This window comes from Electrona antarctica, assembly GCF_951216825.1.
Source record: "Electrona antarctica genome assembly, chromosome: 1".
NCBI classification, from domain to species: domain Eukaryota; kingdom Metazoa; phylum Chordata; class Actinopteri; order Myctophiformes; family Myctophidae; genus Electrona; species Electrona antarctica.
In genome coordinates, this window is record NC_136806.1 from 45,043,006 (window position 1) to 45,063,048 (window position 20,043).

General features: G+C 44.6%; 1 protein-coding gene across 1 annotated transcript in view; it reads right to left on the minus strand.

The window, feature by feature from the left end:
• fgfrl1a (fibroblast growth factor receptor like 1a) overlaps positions 1–20,043 on the minus strand; it is a 209,562-nt gene that overhangs the window by 46,371 nt on the left and 143,148 nt on the right. The window contains exon 6 of the mRNA XM_079499303.1: positions 3,288–3,560. Within this exon, the coding sequence (XP_079355429.1) occupies positions 3,288–3,560 (273 nt within the window). The remainder of the gene's footprint in view (positions 1–3,287; positions 3,561–20,043) is intronic.

Consider the following 20,043-nt stretch of genomic DNA (forward strand, 5'->3'; position numbering starts at 1 on the left):
TCTCTAGTACTCTCTACTATGTGTGTATTTGTGTAATAGTATAATAAATTACCAAAACATTCATAATTATAGACATACATATTATTCATAATGACAAATGCATGACATTTGTATTTATTAGTATTATAATATTATTGGGCTTGTTTTGGCTTGTTTTTCGAGGGAAGATTTGGCTTATTTCTCTTGCAAGAGTTGGCTTGTTTTGGGCTTGTTTTTGGAGGTGGGTTGGCTTATTTCTCTCACAAAAGGAGGCAAGCAGAGAGGAGTGGAGAGGACTCAGAGGAGAGTAGAAAGGTATCAGGGGCGGGCACACAAAAAAAACATAATTTTACAGTAGCTTGTAGTAGAATATGTAAGCCAGCGAACACATTAAATATCTGGTTTGTGTGAATGCTAAACCAGAGAAGGAACTACTATACATCATACATGCGCACACTACACACTCAGTCTTCCCATGTTCTGAACATAATTGGCCCTTCATATATGGTTCCAGCTATGAAAACATTCAGAGACATGGCTCAGATGGCTGAAGACACCAGTACCTCCACCACTACTTTCCATACTAACTACCTCTCCAAGGAGACTACAAGGCACGCTTCCAGAGTTGAGTTACACAAGGGTTCGTCTTTGAAGGTAAACCCTTCCTGAGAGCTATTTGCTCGAACGGGACATGTAATGAGGCAGCCTCTTGAGGTTGTGTAAGAAATGATGAACCACTTTTTTCCTCTATTATAATGTCCCCTCTTCTCAGTGCTCTTCACAGGCACTTTAATTCTTGCGTTTATTGTGTAAAATTGTATACTTCTTGTATAGAATGAAAATATGCAGATATTCTGTATGATATGTAACAGAATGTATAATTTATAGGCTCCAATACACAAACAACATGGACATATACAGTACAAAGCAAATATCTGAACTGAACCTAATATACAGGTATATATAATATGTGGCTTTTGGAGTCTCACTCACACTGACAAAAACATTTGAATGTTACAAAATGACTGAGAAGGATATTTGTTGAATCATTTGAGTTTGTCAAAGTATCCATACATGTACAGTAGATGTTAATAGCCAATGGAACATTTTCACAAGCAAGGTTATAACTATTCAACAAACTGCATACGTTACCTACAGTATCACTATCTATCAGGATCCTTAATACAAGCTTGTATGCAATCTACACATTGACATAAAACGTGTCAATGTATTTGCTTCAACTGCATATCTGTTTGCTGAAAATGTGTGCATGTGCATGAGAAAGAAAGAGAGAGAGAGACAGACTGAGAGCGACAGTCAACAGCTGTATTCCTGCATTGCCTGGATGAGCTCAGATGCAGCTGTTGTCATCTCCTCCACCCCTCCCTCCCTGCATCACCTTCTCCTCCACCCCTCCCTCTGCCAGGGTTAATTTTTTTGAATCAGTCTTTTGAATAAAATTCCATTTAGGTCACATTTTAGTCATCTGAAAGGTTTGCAGTTTTAGTGTAGTTTTAGTTGACGGAATACCACAAGATCTTAGTCGACTAAAATATGTTTGGCGGGCCGTGATGCCGTTGCAATGCATGATCTACATTTGGCTGCATGCCGAGAAGAGTCGATCTACAAGCTCAAAATGTGTCGCGGTGCGTTGTGAGCTTGTAGATGACACTCAAGCGCAACAAATCATAAAATGACTTAGTTCGACTGGATTTATTCTCCACTAGTCCCTATCCCTAACATGTGTCCAGTATTTGTTGACGAAATTGTTAACATATTAGGTTTTTATTTCGTTTTCGTCAGTGAAAAAAGGTGGTCGACAAACATATTTGTCATAGGTTTAGTCGATGAAATGAACACTGCACTCCACCTCCTCCACCCCGCCCTCCCTGCATTGCCAGCTCCTCCATCCCGCTTCTCTATCCCTCCACCAATGTCTCCTTTGCGCCGGCAGGTCCCCTCCCCTAAATTGTGCCAGCCTTTGCAGAGCGGAACCCTTCGGGGACAAACAAATAAATGAACCTGAACCAGAATCTGAATCTGCTTACAACATGCGTCGTGTTTGCCTCAAATGCATGTGTACACATTTAAATCTGATATTTATGAGGCAGCTATTAACTGATAATGTTGGTGCGGTGACATGCAAGTGAAGGCAGACTTTGAAGCACCATGGCTGGGTAGACAGAGGATGGATAGTCAGCATCGTTGGAACTCTGCATGACCTCATATCTGACTGAAACCTGGCATGCACGCACTCACGCACACCTATCCAGGCTTGTGCAGACACATGTAAAACACATGCACACAGGCATAAAGCACGCACACACACACTTGCCCAAACGAAAACATCAACTAGAAAATACACAGGCAAACAACACACAAACACACACAATGTGTCCCCCAGTCATTCTGAAGATGCAGAGCGGTTAATACCATGAGCATATGCACAGCCAGATTGTAGCCACACACACACTCATACAGACATCAATGGTACATCCAAATACACAGTGGGACACTCACTGTATTGCTACAGCACACAACAGAACAACAAATGTCTCATTCATTACAAGACGCGCGCACACGCACATGCACACATGCACACACACAAACCACATGACGCCATGTCCCCCCACACACAATGACCATAGTCAAAACACAAACATCTCATTTAACAAATGCCCCATTTATATAATCACGCTGGCACACTGCCGTGCATGCAGGCACATAAATATGCATGCAGACACACACACGTCCATAGAAAACTATAGCTGCCTGACAGAGAGAGAAACACTGCACCATTCTGTAAGCTTGATTTCATCATTAAAGGCCCATCAAATGAACCTGGCTAATTTAGACCCAGCGAAAGAAAGAACAGAGAGGGAGAGGTTGAGAGACATGCTGTGAGGTGATCTTGTGACTGGCTTCCATGGATGATTGGCCCTCCACTGGCCTCTCATTCTCCCTGGGAGAGTCTGCCAGACTGGGACTCATCATTAACTCCCTCTCACATACTGTACACAGACGCACACACACACACACGTGCACATGTGCACACACACATGCGCACGCACACGCACTTCTACTCGTTCACGACTACACTGCATGTGTTCCATCACAGCCACCGTGTGTTTTATCACACCAGTAACAATGGCTGGTCTGTCTGTGCATGCAACTACCTGTAACCAACCTGCGTCTCCCGCATGGAAAACCAAAACTTCTAGCACTCCGGCAAAGGGGAACCCCCCCCTTGGTCAAAGGGAGATACAGTAGCTACAGTATACAGGATACTAATACCATCTGTGACTCACCTATAACGATGAGGGTATAGTTGATGTTGACACTCCCGAAGCCGTTCGTGGCCTTACAGATGAAGGTCCCGGCGTCGTCGATCTCCACCTCCTTGATGCGCAGTGCTTGCGGGTGCACACGGAAGCGCGTCCAGCCGCTGTGGATGTTTCTGCCGTCTTTGGTCCACATGATGAGAGGCGGGGGGTCACCCACCACGGGGCAGGCCAGCTTCATGGTGCGACCCAGACGGACACTCTGCCGGTGGGCCACGCGCTCAGACACTCTGGGTGGACCTGTGGATGTGGAAAAACGGATAGCCTTTGTTTACACACAGACTTACGTTTGTCCTTTTGCATTAATTGTAAGAGTGTAGAAAAAAACGAAGCTGAGGGACAGGGTAGAGGGAGGGGGGGAGGTGATGAAATTCATGGTATGACATTCATTCCAGGTAGGACAGGGCCTAACGCCCAAAGGGTACTTTTTTCTAGTATAATTAAATCATCTTAACAAGGAATTTTTAAATATCATTGTCCAGAGGCGACGTACAATTTGACTTTAAAAAAAAAAGAAAAAAGAAAAGAAATCACACTGTGAAGTGAGGGGCGCTCTTACCATCATACATCACATTCCGTGCTAAGCCAATGAAATCATCACTATGGGGTACACACAAACACACAAAGCTGGGCATAGGACGGGCTAGCGACCCTAAAAAAACACTTTTTACACAGAGAATGCTGGCTTCCACAGAGAGGACAAGAAACACCAACAGATCTGTCAGTTTAATATCTACCCAGGGGGATATTAATATTATTTATTTATTTTGGTCAGTAGAGATGTGAAATTGAGCGTGACCTTGACCGGTTAGCGGCACGGTCGACTGAGAAACTACACACTAGATAAACATAGTGGGTGGAAAGGCTGCCATGGCTGACTGACCGAAGGGAGGGAGGGTATAGGATGAATTGAGAGAGAGAGAGAGAGAGAGAGAGAGAGAGAGAGAGAGAGAGAGAGAGGCGGGGGGAGGGAGAGGAGGAGAGACAGAATATTGTAGGGGAAGAAGAGATGATGGGAGGGAAAGGGAGCGAGGAGAGAAGGATGGAAGGAGAGAAGGGCGAGGGCCTCAAAGAGAGGGAGGATGGTACGAAGAGAGGGGGAGGGAGGGAACAGAATGAAGGGAGGGAGAGATCGAGGCAGGATGGAATTTAAGGGAGTGAGTGTGAGGAGAGAAAGGGGATGAAAAGAGAGTGAATGAGACAAAGACATCTAGGCAGATGGACACAGTGGTACAGAGGGTCAGCACCAGTGTGCACTGCATATCTCAATCAACGGAGGTTCCACCAGCTCCCTTTGAAATCACAAGTTGCCCCAGCCCCCTGCGCCCCAGTGGGTCAACAAGTAATGCCATTATATAGATAAGACTATATAGGCCTCACAGCTGACCCTGGTTCAAATCCACTCGAGGGGAGTCGAGGCCCTCTTTACTGCACTGGTTCTCAAACTTTTTTAAGTCAAGGAACCCCAAATTGATATGTTTTTGGCCGCAGGCACAGACCCCCCGGAACCTCCCCAAGGACCCCTGGGCGTCCTTGGACCCTACATGGAGAACCAATGCTTTTTACTGCATGTCACCGCCTCTCTCACTGTATCTAACCTCACGTCACCAGGCTTTCCACCTCGGAGGAAAGCCTGATCTGTGTTACAAAATTGCCGTGTGAACCGGTCTGGAGCGGATGATATCACTACGTCATGTTGTAGTATTGTTTTGTAGTCATCAGGCAGGAACAATCAATCGGAACTTCCTTTTCCCTCAAACCGGAAGAATAACAATAAAAGCTCTCGTAGCCTGCAGCTTTTATTGAGAAAAATCGGTTTGAGGGAAAAGTTCTGGATGATTGTTGACTACAAAACAATACTACAACACGACGTAGCAATATCATCCGCTCCCGAACGGATCATAAACCCGAAAAGGAATGCTGCCCAGACTACAATGTATCTATCTAAAATAAAGCATAAAATTACAAAAACAAAGTTTCCCTACTGTATAATATACAGCAATATGCTGTACTGTACTATATTGTACCAGACTACAAAACCAACTGCAAGGCACCACTATGAACTCCCCAGCCATTTTGATTATGTGTGTATCGATTTATTAAAACATTCAAATTGGCACAACAAAAACAGATATACTACCCACAATCTCACTAGTATGTGAATATTTCATACACCGAACCAGACCACAAGGTTCAAGGTTGTACTTTGTTATTGTTACAGGTACATGAGTAAAACTTATTTTTGTTTGGCTTCCTTCAGACAAGACACAGTTGTTTGAACTTACTGCCATCCTTTGAGGCCGTGCTCTTAGTAGTAGGGCGAAAAATGGAATAAGAAAGATGACCGTTTTGGCCTGAGGGTGGCGATAGAGGAAAGGTCATGGGACCACTTACATTTTAAGGGGACCCCACTAATGGTTAGGGCCATCTTCCAGGGAGCATGAATGTGCGCAGTAACTTTCATGGAAATCTGTCCATTAGATTTTGAAGTTAGGCTGTTTTGGGGGGTAGTAAAAGTGTAAAATGTATACCAGATAAATCCTGTGTGCAATGCCCCTGTAAGGTAAGGTTAGGAACATGCAGGAACCACGCAGCTCAGCATCTGACATTCTGGTACTGGCTTATCTGACAGAAAACACAGTACGGCCTGGTACAGACAAATTACGTAAATGAGAACATGTTTTCAAATATTTGAAGTACTTGATGTGTCCAGCCCGTCGACTGGTAGTGAAACCTAATGGAAAATCCATCGTGTCCTTTGCTTTCTACCTTGTCCTTGTGAAGAAGGTTTCACTAAGTCCGGTTGTAAACCTACAGTATGTCCAAACGCTAAACGGCAGATGGCACAGTGGATTTGTATTTTGAACTTTTGCTATATGAATTTAGTGATCCATATAGTGCCTTCAATGCAAAAAAAAGAATATGTGCCTTTCTTGGCCTGTATTTCTTTGGACAGGGATGGAGGGAAAGAGCTGTCTAAACATAGTCACAGGAGGAGAATTAAAAGGAGCCACCAGACCAGTGGGACCAATTACACTGAGACTATAGAGCTGAGTAGAAACGGCCCAACGGGTAAAGGAGAGGAGAACAGAGGAGAAGAGAGAACAGAACAGATACAGTAGTGTTGTAGGCACAGAAAGTTGCAGAAGGCTTCTGTGTTTTTATAGGAGAGACTGCTCTCTGACACAATGATGGATGGATGGAGGTTAAACGTGTGAAAAATACATTAGTCACAGAAAGGTATTCACAGGAGCCTCTCCTTCCTCCCCCTTTCCCTCCCCTCCATTCTTCTCTCTCCCCTCCCACTCGGGGACGAGGGAATGTGCACAACTGTATGGCTTTCTCATCAAGGCCAGACACAAGGTTTTCCACGTCCCTCCCTCCCTCTATGTCTCTCTGTCTTTCTTTCTGCTCGGCTCCCTATAGTCTCTACCCATCCCCTATCTATCTCCTAATTTTCTCTCTTTTCCTTTGTCTCGCTTTTGAACTCTATTCCACTCTGTTTGTTTTTCTACTAGCCTCGTCTTGTCTCTCTTGTTGTTCATTCTTCTTTTCCCTTTCTCTCTCTCTTCCGTTCTATCAGGACAGATTGAAATCTCATTCATGCTGTCCATCCCGGCTGCCTCTCCTTTCTCGTCCCATGGCCTCGTCTCCTCGCCTCATTAGTTCCTTTTCCCCATCATCGCCTTTCGCACCTCTCTCTCTCTTTTCACCGTCATTGATTCTCACTCTCTCAGAAGACTGTTTTTTCGTTTTGAGGGGCGCTAGCCCCTCCTGTATACAGGTTTAATGTTTGTTTTTAGTTAAACAAACATTAAAAACGCCATTGACAATGGACAGAGTTTAATGTTTGTTTAGTCGCTAAGACAAACATTAAATGCCATTAACAATAAAAAGAGTTTAATGTTTGTTTTGTCTGTGTTTGTTTTACATCACCATTACATCATCTAATCATAGCAACATGAGTTAGACTTAATTATATTAGCGCCCCTCACTTCACACAGGTGTGCTTTTTTTCTACTATCCCTATTTCACTCACTTTTTACCTCGTCATGCTTCACTTGTTGAAGAACGACTCCCTCCTCACTCTCTCTCGCTCGATTTACAGTTATGCTTCTTTAAGCCCTCAGAGACAAAGTGCAGGTTTCACACACACACACACACACACACACACACACACACACACACACACACACACACACACACACCAGAGGATTTGAGGGAAGCGCAACTTTCAAGTGAACCTCAGTTTTCTACAGTTCCTCCTCTTTCCTCTCCTCTCTTCCCTGATGATGGTAATACACAGGAGCAACCTCCTCCCCCTGACCAGTGCAAAGGTCTTTTTAATCTGTCATGTGGGATATATATATTGCACACACACACACACACACACACACACACACACACACACACACACACACACACACACACACACACACACACACACACACACACACACACACACACACACACACACACACACACACACACACACACACACACACACACACACACACACACACAGTGTTTATGTCTGTGCCCAAGCCTGTAGTTTAGTGTGTGTGTGTGTGTGTGTGTGTGTGTGTGTGTGTGTGTGAGAGCTCGCAAAGGAAATTGCAGGCCTTTTAAGACCTAGTCTGTTTAGTCCATTTGGGTCCGACGGTGTTCCTTTCACTGCCATTGGCTCAACCTTGGATGGTCTACAGACCCTTGCATGCCTGTCTCATGAAACGCACAAAAGATGCGCGCACACACACACACACACACACACACACACACACACACACACACGCTCAGAAATGCCCAGACAAACACCAGTACTTCCCATACATATACGTCATGTGTGTACACATTTACAACTCCCTCCCCCCCGCACACAAATGTGCAGCACATATGTGCATGCATGCACGCACGCACACAAACACAGACTCACACAAAAATGGACATACTAATTATGCCAATTACTGTGTGGACAATGCTTCTCCCGCCTTTCCCCTCTTTCTCGATCAAACACAGAGATTTTGTGCGCGCACGCACACAGCCACACACACACACAGCTAGAATCCACCCACACCCACACACATATGCTAAGCCTTTATTCCTTCTCTCTCTCTCCCCTTATACGGTAGGCAGTGGTGAGTGTAGGTAGGTCAGACGTGCATGTCTGGCATTCTGCAGTCTAAGACAGGAAAAAACAGCCCCCGTCAGACAGACAGACAGACAGACAGACACACGCACGCACGCACGCGCGTATGCACGTACGCACGCACGCACGCACGCACGCACGCACGCACGCACGCACGCACGCACGCACGCACGCACGCACGCACGCACGCGCAGAATACTGACCGGACTACTGTAACTCTGAGAATGCACACTCTGACTTTCAGTGTTACGAACCCTTAAAGGGACACTTCACCCCTTTTGCAATAAGATCTTATTTGAATGAAGAAACACTTTCCGGGGGTTTTTATGTGGGTAATATGTGTTTTTAGATATTTCAGTATTTCAAAGTGTCCATGGACTCCATGATGTCATGGACACTGGGCTCACTTCCTTCCTGGACTACAATTCCCATAATGCTTTGGTGCACTGCTCCTCCTTGTGGATAGGGGGAGGGCTGTCTTACTGAGACAACATTTGGTCTCCACTCCATGCACTTACCCATCACAGTACTAGGAGCAGTGTGCACCATTCTTTCTATGACACTTGGGGAGCAGTTAGGGTTAATAGTCTTGCTCAGAGACACATGGCTGAGGCCTGGAATCGAACCTGGGACCTTCGGCCTCTCAGGCGGGCTCTCTAAGCATTCAGCTATGGCCGCCCCATGCCCAGTACTATTATTCATCCGGATCTAATCTATTCTCGATGTGTTCTATTTAACTATCATCAATGACAAACTGCTTCAACCTTTTCAAAAGCAAGGAATACGATAGAACCGTTGTTTAACTGGTTTCCAACCTTTTCATATCAAGGTCCATTATTTATTCTGCATTTGAGCCAAGGACCACCATTTGATAAGATTTAGCTTCTCAGACTTAGAATATTTTGTTATCGTTGGATAAGATTTTGTCCACAATTCCATGCTGTATTGACGTGGTACTATTAGGAGATAACAGGCAAACGTTGATCAAAATAACAATTATTCTACGTTCTGTAATTGTGTAGACTTCTTGTAAATTAAGTAATGCAGATGTTTAACAATAATTTAACTCTTGAGAGCGTAAAATTAAACCAAAAGGACCTTTACGGGTCCACTTGGTTACCAACTCTCCATCATTTAGCTGGGGACCACCTGGAACCCCCTCAAGGACCACTGGTGTTCCCCGGACCACTGGTTGAAAACTACTGCGATAGAATAGTAGCGTGTGTCAGTGTATTGCTCATGGGCACTTCGACGGACGCATAATGGACTCTTGCGGGGATTGAACCAGGGACCCACGCCTCGGTTAGGCCAAAGTCTTTCCAGACCAGCTAGGGTTTAATGCCCTCTGCCTCCGCTGACTGGTCTGGGAGTTGGATGAGCTCAGAAGGAGCCAAGCCCAACATTGTTGTTGGCATGGAAACGTCTCGACTGGAGGGAGAGGGCGGAGGAAAGGAATGCATGTGATGGAGAACATTTAACAGCGGGACGCACACTTAATGTACTGTGTTAGTTAGGCTGCGCATGTGTGCCTCCATAACAGCTAGTGTGGTTTCCCACAGTGGGTCGGGACACACGTGGACCAATTCTTATGGGTTTGCTTATGGGTTTGCGAGTAAAACTTTTTTGTGAAATCCATTAATGCATCACACCTGTGAGAAGTGAGGGGCGCTAATATATTAAAGTCTAACTCATGTTGATTAGGTGATGTAATGGTGATGTAAATGGGTCGGGCCTTAATTTTCGGGCCTGTTGAGAACTATAGTTTTCGCCGGCTGCGCTAATAACTTTGGGGCAGGCCTGTCTGTCGAGTTTGAATGGACAGGTATCAGTCAAAAGGGAGACATTGAAGAGGAAGGACGGATGGGGAAGGATCAACATATGGAATGTCAGAAGAGGTCAGCTCCATATATGGAGATCTAAGGGTTTAAGGTTTGAGGTCAGATGTAGAGTTGCTGGCCGGCTTCTGATCCAGTCTTCTCCATGTATGGCTATCCAGGGTTTGATGAGGTCAGTGTCATGATCTTCATATTTGGAGACGGCCATAGCGTGTCACGAGGCGTGGCGGACTGATGGCCATATATGGAGCGTGTCACGAGGCGTGACGGACAGGCGGACGAATGGACTGACAGGTTTACATAGCAATCTGCGACCTATGGTCGCAACAAATCTTTTTCAATTAAATTAATTCACATTGAAACACATTTGAAACACATTTCAAAAGTATTTCATAAATAAAATAAATCAAATCATTTCTATGAATAAACGATATGCTGAAACCTCATTGTGTATAAAAACCATTACTCTCTCCCACCCACTACTCTCTTCTCTCCGTCCTAAACTCTCACTTCATCTTATCTCACCCTCAGGTGACAGGTAGACTGATGGAAACATATTAAGTCCTTGTCGTCACACACACACACACACACACACACACACACACACACACACACACACACACACACACACACACACACACACACACACACACACACACACACACACACACACACACACACACACACACACACACACACACACACACACACACACACACACACACACACACACGCGCGCACACACACACACGGCACTTTTCCACCCCATCAATAGGTCAACTGCTAGCTGTTAGTCTGTCTTGACTCCTGACAGTTAACAGTAAGCCCGAGGCTGGGGAGGATACACTAATTGTACCCTGTTAGGAGGGGACACACCACACGCACACACACAGCAGGTAGGCAGACAGAGAAGGACGCAGAGTTCAGAAGTCAGCGCTCTGTGTGTGTGTATGTGCATGCTGTTGTGTGTGTGCGTGATGTACAGCAAGACTTTAATTCGCTGAGGTGTGTCAACTGTCAAGTGCTTCAATGCCCCCCCCCCTCTCTCTAACACGCACGCGTGTCAGCAACGGGAACTTGAAGGAATCTGCTGAGTTGTTGGCACGGCAACCCGAGCCACTGAGTGCCTTACACCCCTCAGATTTCTCAGAACCACACACACACAAACACACATTAGGGCGTCTCTCTCTCTGACTTCTTACCATAGAACTATTTAATATCTTGATAACTCAAATATTACATACTTTTTTATTTCTTTAATAATCCCCACCTGTCTCCTCAAATAGTTGACTCTGGTGTTCTCTCTTTCTCTCCTTTTCAGGCTCACCCTGCCCAGCCTTACTTTATACTCTGGCTCATTCTCTCCATCTCTCTCTCTCTCATCCATTCAGCCCAGCCCTCCTAGTAGCCTATACTGGTTCAATGTTCCATTCCTCTTGTCATCTCTCTGCTGTCTCTGCTGCACCTGTCTGTCTGTTTCTGGTTGTTGTGCAGGGAAGGGAACACCTCTGACAACCAGGAAAAGGACTGTTTCTTGTTGTTGTGCAGGGAAGGGAACACCTCTGACAACCAGGAAAAGGACTGTTTCTTGTTGTTGTGCAGGGAAGGGAACACCTCTGACAACCAGGAAAAGGACTGTTTCTTGTTGTTGTGCAGGGAAGGGAACACCTCTGACAACCAGGAAAAGGACCTATAGAGCATTCCATTTAATATTAACTAAAGCTGCGTTCAGACCTGAATACAGTATATATATATATATATATATATATATATATATATATATATATATATATATTCGCTCGGTTCGCCCCATTTGTGCCGCGCCGTGCCCGTTCGCGCAACTTCTCGTCTTTGCATTGACTTTGTATGTAATCGCGCCACTCTAACCATCCAAGTCTGAACCCACCTTAACATTCATTTTGCTGGCGACCTCCTGGACTCCCTTCAAGGACCAGTGGGGGTCCCTGGGCCCCATTTTAAGAGGCCGCTATCAAAGACACGTTCGAGAAAGACCCCAGCGAGGTATTATTATGTAAGTTATAACATTACAAGGTCGAGTTTAAATGGTTAAACTATTCTAAGGTATGTAATGTTACATGTATATACTGTGACATAATACAAGCAGCATAGGCCATGGATAGTTTGAGACATAAACATCCATGTTTGTGCAGGCCTTGTAGTATGAGCCCAAAGTGCCATATTAACACATGAAGAACATGGGGGTGGGGGTGGGGGGGTCATCCTGAAGTCTGCAATTTACAATTGCGCTGACATTTTGTGTTTGCTCTGTATTCAACAAGACTTTGAAAACAAAGTGATCACAAGAAGAGGATGACACATGAGCTCTTCGCATTGTAGGCCTATGCGTGGTTGCCTATGCCTATGTTGGATTTCTGGACCAACTATTGTAGTGAAAAGCTGTAATAGCTGTCTTTAGACATGGCATGGCAGTCTTTTGGGGTGAGTTTAACTAGAAATGTAATATTAAAAATGGGACAGTACATGTCTGGATATATCATGCGAGAACAGAATTGGGTGCCCTGCTGAATCCATTACATTTGTATACAAATAGGTCCATCTACTGTATGACATTATCTATAGTGTGAGGCTGCACATTCAATCATTGTAAATTCCACGTCATTTAACAAGTAAAAAAATCTAATGTATTTCCTTACTTCATAAGACTTATCCTTTTCACAAACATGCCAATGTTATCAGGCGAATGAGGCAGAATGCTGCATTGGGATTTGTGCCGCTTCAGTAAAAGAAACTGCACACATCATTTTCCAATTGATAGCAAAATACCAGACAGGAAGGCCAGGCTGCCAAATCTGTGTTATGTTTCTCTTATCTTTTTCACTTCCTATTGATCTCAAAAGAATAATCAATCCAAATGACCTGTATATTTGATTGACTGACCGAACAGAAACCGTTTATAAACAAGATGTTGGTTTATTTCAAGGGAAAGTTTCCCAAAGGCAGATTCTTCAAACACTTTTCAGACTACCTCGTCGTTATGAACATTACTTAATGACTTAAAAGATAAAACAGGGAAAAAATAAAATAAAATAAAAAACAGTCATGCCATGGATGATTCACTTCATGGGGTCTTAAATGTGTCTGTAGTCCCAAAATAAACATGGCAGTGGTTGCTTGCCATGCGTCTCGTAAAGGGAAAATGGACAACATTAGAACTTGGGGAACGTGGGAACTGAGGCTTTCTGGGGAAGCTGAGAGAGAAAGAACATGAAGTTCTGCTGTCGCCAAGAACCTGAAGCTGGTTTGAACCCTGAGAATTCTTTTACAGCTTATGAAGCACTTTAGTGAAACCACACGGTGTGTGTGTGTGTGTGTGTGTGTGTGTGTGTGTGTGTGTGTGTGTGTGTGTGTGTGTGTGTGCGCGCGCAAGTGCACGCGGGCGCATATGCAGCATGTGTTTCGTGTGTGTGAAGGGGTGGCAGGGTGGTGGTGGTGGTGAGTGAGAGCGTGTGTGAGTGTGTAGAGTTGAGACTTGGGCCAGAACAACAATTACAAAGATGTAGGTAGGGGAAAGGAAAGAAAGAAAAAGAGAGGGAAAAAGAGAGCAAGAGGTGCGATATAATAGCAGCATTGTGGTTTGAACAATGCACTAAGAGCCATCCCACCTCTCTACTGTCTACTGTATTCCTGCTACTGTAAATTGTTAAAGTTGAATTAATGGAGACATTTAGTGTATTCTGATATAACCAACAAAAGCTCATAGTGTGACTTTGTGAAGTCAAATGAAAATAACTTCCCCATTGATTGATTGATTGAAGTATTTAGTATTGATTTAAGTATTTATTACAGTTGATTGATTGAAGTATTTAGTATTGATTGAAGTATCTATTACAGTTTGCAGAATTACAGTACATTTCAAGCACAACTCAATACAAAACAGTTTTGTTAGGAAGTCGATGTTGTTATCATTTTATTTCACTGTCTAGGAAATGAGGGTGTGAAGTAGAGGGTGGTACGGGTCCATACAATTGGACCCGGTCCGAAACAGAACCGAGGACATTTGGACAGAACTGAAAGGAGCCGAGGAACCTTATATTTACCGCACCCAGCACTAAATGGCCCCGAGAAGGATTGGACCCGGTCCGAAAAAGAGCTGATTAATCCATTGAGACCTGGAACGCATCCATGTCACGTTAGCGTTTAACCACATTAACCATTAACCCATTTTGGGCGGGAACCCTTTTGGTGTTTTAAACATTATGTTATAATTTAGCTATTGAAAAATAGCAGATCTACAAGCTCATAGCGCGCCACCGAGTGGCGCGCTATGAACTTGTAGGTCTGCTATTTTTGAAAAATCGTTAAAATGTGCCTTTTTCTTTCCGAAAATTGTCATGGTTTAGAAAACTTTTTTTTTTAAATTTCGACGTCAGGCCTGAATGGGTTAAAATTGAATGGGATCCTAAATAGTTTTGGACCCATACTGTGTCCGATGCAATAATTATTATGCTTATTATTTTCCCCATGACATGAGACTGCTCGTCTATAGGAGCATCACCACCGCCTCTCCGACGCAGCGGAGGGTTGCATAATATTAGTGATTTTTCTTACCGGAGCCGTCGACAATCACAACAAAACTGTCCCACACATCTGATTGCATTAATATAGCCGGTGTGACTACAGTGTGACAACATGGATTTTAGAATGTAATAATTACAATGCACGGTTGCACGCATATGTATATTTTTTAAACCCATTTATAAAGTTGAAGGGTTTAATATATATATATTTCAAGCTCGGGTCCTCACGGGCCCTTTCGAGTACATGCATTTCAGATGCCCCGACCGAGACTCGGTTCGGCTCTCGGGTATTCGGTTCCAGTTGGACCCATGCTACCCTCTAGTCTAGTGTGAACATTAATGATAAGGATTTGATAGACTTGGGTACAAGAATAGAGTAATGTGTTGATGGTCGTCACATACTGAAATGTTTGAAATTGTGAAACAGTGAAACTGCATGTTTCATTTAGACAAACGTACTGTATAGCCGGGTATTTTCAGCAAAGCAATTTGGTCTAGAGGGAAAAAAGGCGGGGGGGGGGGGGGGGGGGGGGGGAGCTATAGAGCCCTGGGGGACCCGAATTAACTAAGTATAGGGTTTAAGTGGTTAAACCACGCTGCCACATGTAACCACCTAGTTTGTCCATTTCTGAGCAGGCATGAAACATCTTCAATCACATAAAGGGCAATGCTACATGCTGCTTCCTTCATTAGTTCACACAAATTAATGCCTGCAAAAAAACACAGAGATTACTACCAGTAAGATGCCTGAGGGCGAGAAGCGGCCCTAAAGGGAGGTCGCGTGCCTGGGTGACAGCAAACAGATGGGTGAGTGCTGGCGCTTTGGCATGGGGTGTCAGATCAACATATGGAATTAATTCTGTACTGGCCATATATGGAGCGTGTCTTGAGTGTACAAACAGGGTTTGATGAGGTCAGATCAATATATGGAATGTCAGAACAGGTCAGCTTCATATATGGAGATCTAAGGGTGGCATCGGGGGCAGTGTCTTGAATGAGGGCCCAGTAGGGCTGGGCCTTAATTTCCGGGCCTGTTGCCGGGCACGGCTGCACTAATAACGTTGGGGCAGGACCGTCTAGAATTTCAATGGATAGGACTTTTATCAGTCAAAAGAGAGACATCGAAGAGGAAGGATGGATGGGGAAGGATCAACATATGGAATGTCAGAACAGGTCAGCTCCATTATGGAGATCTAAGGGTTTGAGGTCTGATGAGTTGCTGGCCAATATTGATGACATCAGGGATCTCCATATATGGGCATTCCCATATATGGGCTTAATGTTGATGACATCAGGGATGAGTCCGGAGGTGTTTGAAAAACTACAATGACGACGACATGCATATGCAACATTTATGCCTTGTGTGCGCGACCGTGCAGTTTGCCAACAACAGCCATGTAGATTATCTTTTGTTGTTATTCAGAGATCCCGAAACGGAGGACATGCATATAAGTATACAGATTCAGCTACAGATGAGACGGACACAGAAGATACGAGACGCAAATGAAAAAGGATGAGAGCAATGGACGAGACCATTTGACTCTCTCATGATAGACACAGGAATAATGATGTGTAGATACAGGGGCCATCCAGATGAGGACGATTGGGAAAGTGGGAAAGTTTGGAGACGCGACTTTCACGTCTCCGTGTGTACAGCGAATGCCGCCTAATTTGCTGAAACGGTGATGTCATAGTCCCCTCGCCCCCTCCAAACTAACTAGTGTTAATGGTTTATTTCACCATAACCACTTGCATATAAGTATCACAGCTATTTTATATTTGCACATAATGTCTATAAATCTCTTCTCCAAAAATAGCCGATCTGCAGCCCGCATGCACGAGCTTGTAGAGGAGCTATTTTTGGAGAACAGATATAAATTATGGTGATTACCAATCCGGAAAGACAAGAAAAAAAACGGATCTTCTACATTATTGTTACTATTAAATGGTGTAGTGTAGAATAGATTAGTATATAGGCTATACAAGATAGGCAGCACAGCCACCGCACGTTCCTCTCAGGCAGGTCTGACTGCGCAGTGCACAGTGCAAAGCATGCATGGACCTCATCAAAGTGCTTCTCTTCTTGGGTGGAAATTAAACATTCTTTGTGTAACTTCAAAACGGCTTTGCATTGAGAGACCACAGGTAGGATAAACACATTGTTTACTGTCCATATTCCTCTATAAACGTCCTGTTTTCACTGTTTCCAATTGCTCTTTTTTTATACTTTTGTAGGCTACTAGAATTTCGCCGCCCTTCGGGCGGCTCATCCTAGTTCCGTTGCAGCGCAATGGGAAGAAGGAAATTGCGAGATTTGACAGACTCCACTTCATGTTTCAGCTGTGTTTTTAAACCCAGTATTGTGCCCTTCACATGTAGTAACGGATGGGTATTATTATTATTTGTTGTATTTTATTTTCACATCAAAGCAAATTAAATTAAAATAAAATAAGCACACATGAAACTGCTTTTTACCGTTTTTGTTTACTTACAATAAGTTACTGTTTTTGGAAACCAAAAGATGTTGAGAATGGAGCAGAACATACTGTAGTATATTTTTGTGGGGACCTTGACTGCATTATAGTAGGCCTACAATCTTTTGGATTGCAGTGACCCCACATTGTTTCTTCGGGAACAATATTTGTAGTTACAATGAGGGCTACATGAGCCGAAGGGAGAGAAACACGTCGCCTCTCTCCAGTCCGTGCGTATGGTGCTGCTGGTGGCTGAATAACAACGGATCGCATCGCTGACTGACATAAACGCACAGTTACAATTCAGAGGCACTTCAATAAGAAAACTCAACTAATAACGCTTGTGTGTGTTAATCTGCCCGATGCTGACGTTAGTATATAATGTTTAGATTGTTTTCCTCTTGTACATGCGTTTGTGGGCACAGTGGCAGGGGGTGAAAAGCCGATTTGTCCCATGGTGTGCACTGCGCAACTGTGCAGTGTAAAACATGCTGAAATCAAACTACACACACACACACACACACACACACACACACACACACACACACACACACACACACACACACACACACACACACACACACACACACACACACACACACACACACACACACACACACACACATCCTCCACAGTGTGATTACGTGTCTGCAGTAACACTGATGCGAGGTTACAATGAGTCCGTGGTGTGGTGAGACTGGGAAAGGAATAATGCGCGGAAGAGCTTGGCATCCGACTGCGCGCGTTGTGGCGATGAGATGGGCGCGTTCGGAAATACCGCACCGAAGCACACTCGCCTATTAGTTTGCATTGCATTTGCACAGTGCGCTCAGTGCGATATTTCCGAACGTGGCCGTTGTGTGTGTGTGGGTGTGTGTGTGTGGCTGGCTGGCCTGTGTTTTGCTGCGTGGGGATCGCCATGTGAGGGGGCTAGCCAATAAGGGCCCTGTGTTGCATGTGGAGAATTGTGTAGGTTAGTGTGTGTGGTGTAGCCGAACGGGGTGGTGAGAACATGAGGGGGATGTAGCACAGCAATCGGTGACCCCTACATTAAGCTGTGTTGCTCCCAACATGCAGTGCAAATGCGTGTTGTAGCAACCGTAGCCAATGGGAAAACAGGATGCAGTGTTGCCAGGTCCGCGAATTGTAAGCGAGTTGTAAGTAGCGTGTTGAATGGCATTTTTTCTGGGCTTGTTTTCATAGACCTGGCAACAAATTAGGCGGGGGTGTCGGTGCTTGTGGCGTGTTTGTGTTTGTTATTGATATTGTTTGTGAGTCTGGACGGGAGGCGGCTTTAGTGGCAGTGCAATGACAATTTTTACGCGGGTGGTGTTGAGTGTGGGCGTGCTGCGCGACATGAGGAGATAGCCGTGGATCGACGCGGAGGGTAAGTCTGTGACGTGTTAGTGTGTTTAGTGGGTTGTTGCAGTGTGTGTTGCAGTGTGTCAGTGGCGTAGTAGCTGGTGCCTTTTGTTCCTGGGTTGCGCACAGCTTTTTGGGCACACCTTTTCAATTGTATAATAGATAGCCTATGTGCAATGATTATCGCTGTGCTGCCTGCCAGCAGGTGTAATCAATCTATAAACGAGCAATTATCTGACATTCAGAGGTGTTGCGCACCAGCGAATATATATTCAATCTCCAAAGTCAAACTCATAAATTCATAATGTACCATGCCGCTCCTCGTTGTGAGCTGTATGATGATCTGAGAGAGAGAGAGAGAGAGAGAGAGAGAGAGAGAGAGAGAGAGAGAGAGAGAGAGAGAGAGAGAGCGCACCCGTGCGCTCTCTCTCTCTCTCTCTCTCTCTCTCTCTCTCTCTCTCTGAATGTGTGAATCACTTACTTTGTGCGTGCTGCTCGTTTTCAGAAGAATTAATCCAAGGTTTGTCATATTATGATTTAAAGTAGGCATCAACTTTAGCTGGTAAATCAGTGTGTGCAGAGTGTGAAGCATCACTGCTCTGCAACCTCTGCTGATTCAATTGATATGACCTAGATAGCCTGTCATATGCGCATCTGAGATAATTAGTTATTTGGCAACACCTGTGTGAAATACCAATAGTATAATTTATAAAATGCTTTCATATTGCCTTAGAATAAGCTTTTTCTTTTTTTTGGGTGGCCATCTACAGGCCGGCAATATGTACTACAGCTGTATCTTGAAAACGAAGCAGTTTACCGGTCTCGTCTAGACCCGTACATAATTAACATAACCGCAATGTAGACGCAGTAAAGTTTTATATCGTTCACAAAACTTAGGCGGGGAACAGCCCGCGACGTCCTCGTGTAGTGAGGCCCACAGTTTGGCACGGATGGATGGACTCGACTGACTGACTGACGCTGGAGGTAAACAAGAAACAACACGACACGTCCTTGTGTTATTTTTAACCAATCAGTGATTACCTATGTCATTTGAACCCTCCCATCAGCCCAAGAACCGGGCATCAACTTCCAGGGAGAACAGCGCGATTCAGCGTGGTTACAACTGGACCGGGCTGAGGTGGAAAAGCCAGCAGAAGTTGTTCTCTACCTTGCCGAACCGAACCGCGCTCAAAACCCTGGTGGGAAGGTAGGGAGCTTAAGTGCAAAACCTCTGTGCCAATCAACACATGAACAAAGAGGAGGGAGAGGGGGAAGGGAAGGAGAGAAGGGTGAAAGAAAGAGAGAACAAGCTAACAAGAGGGAGCAGAAGAGAGAAAAGAAAAGAGT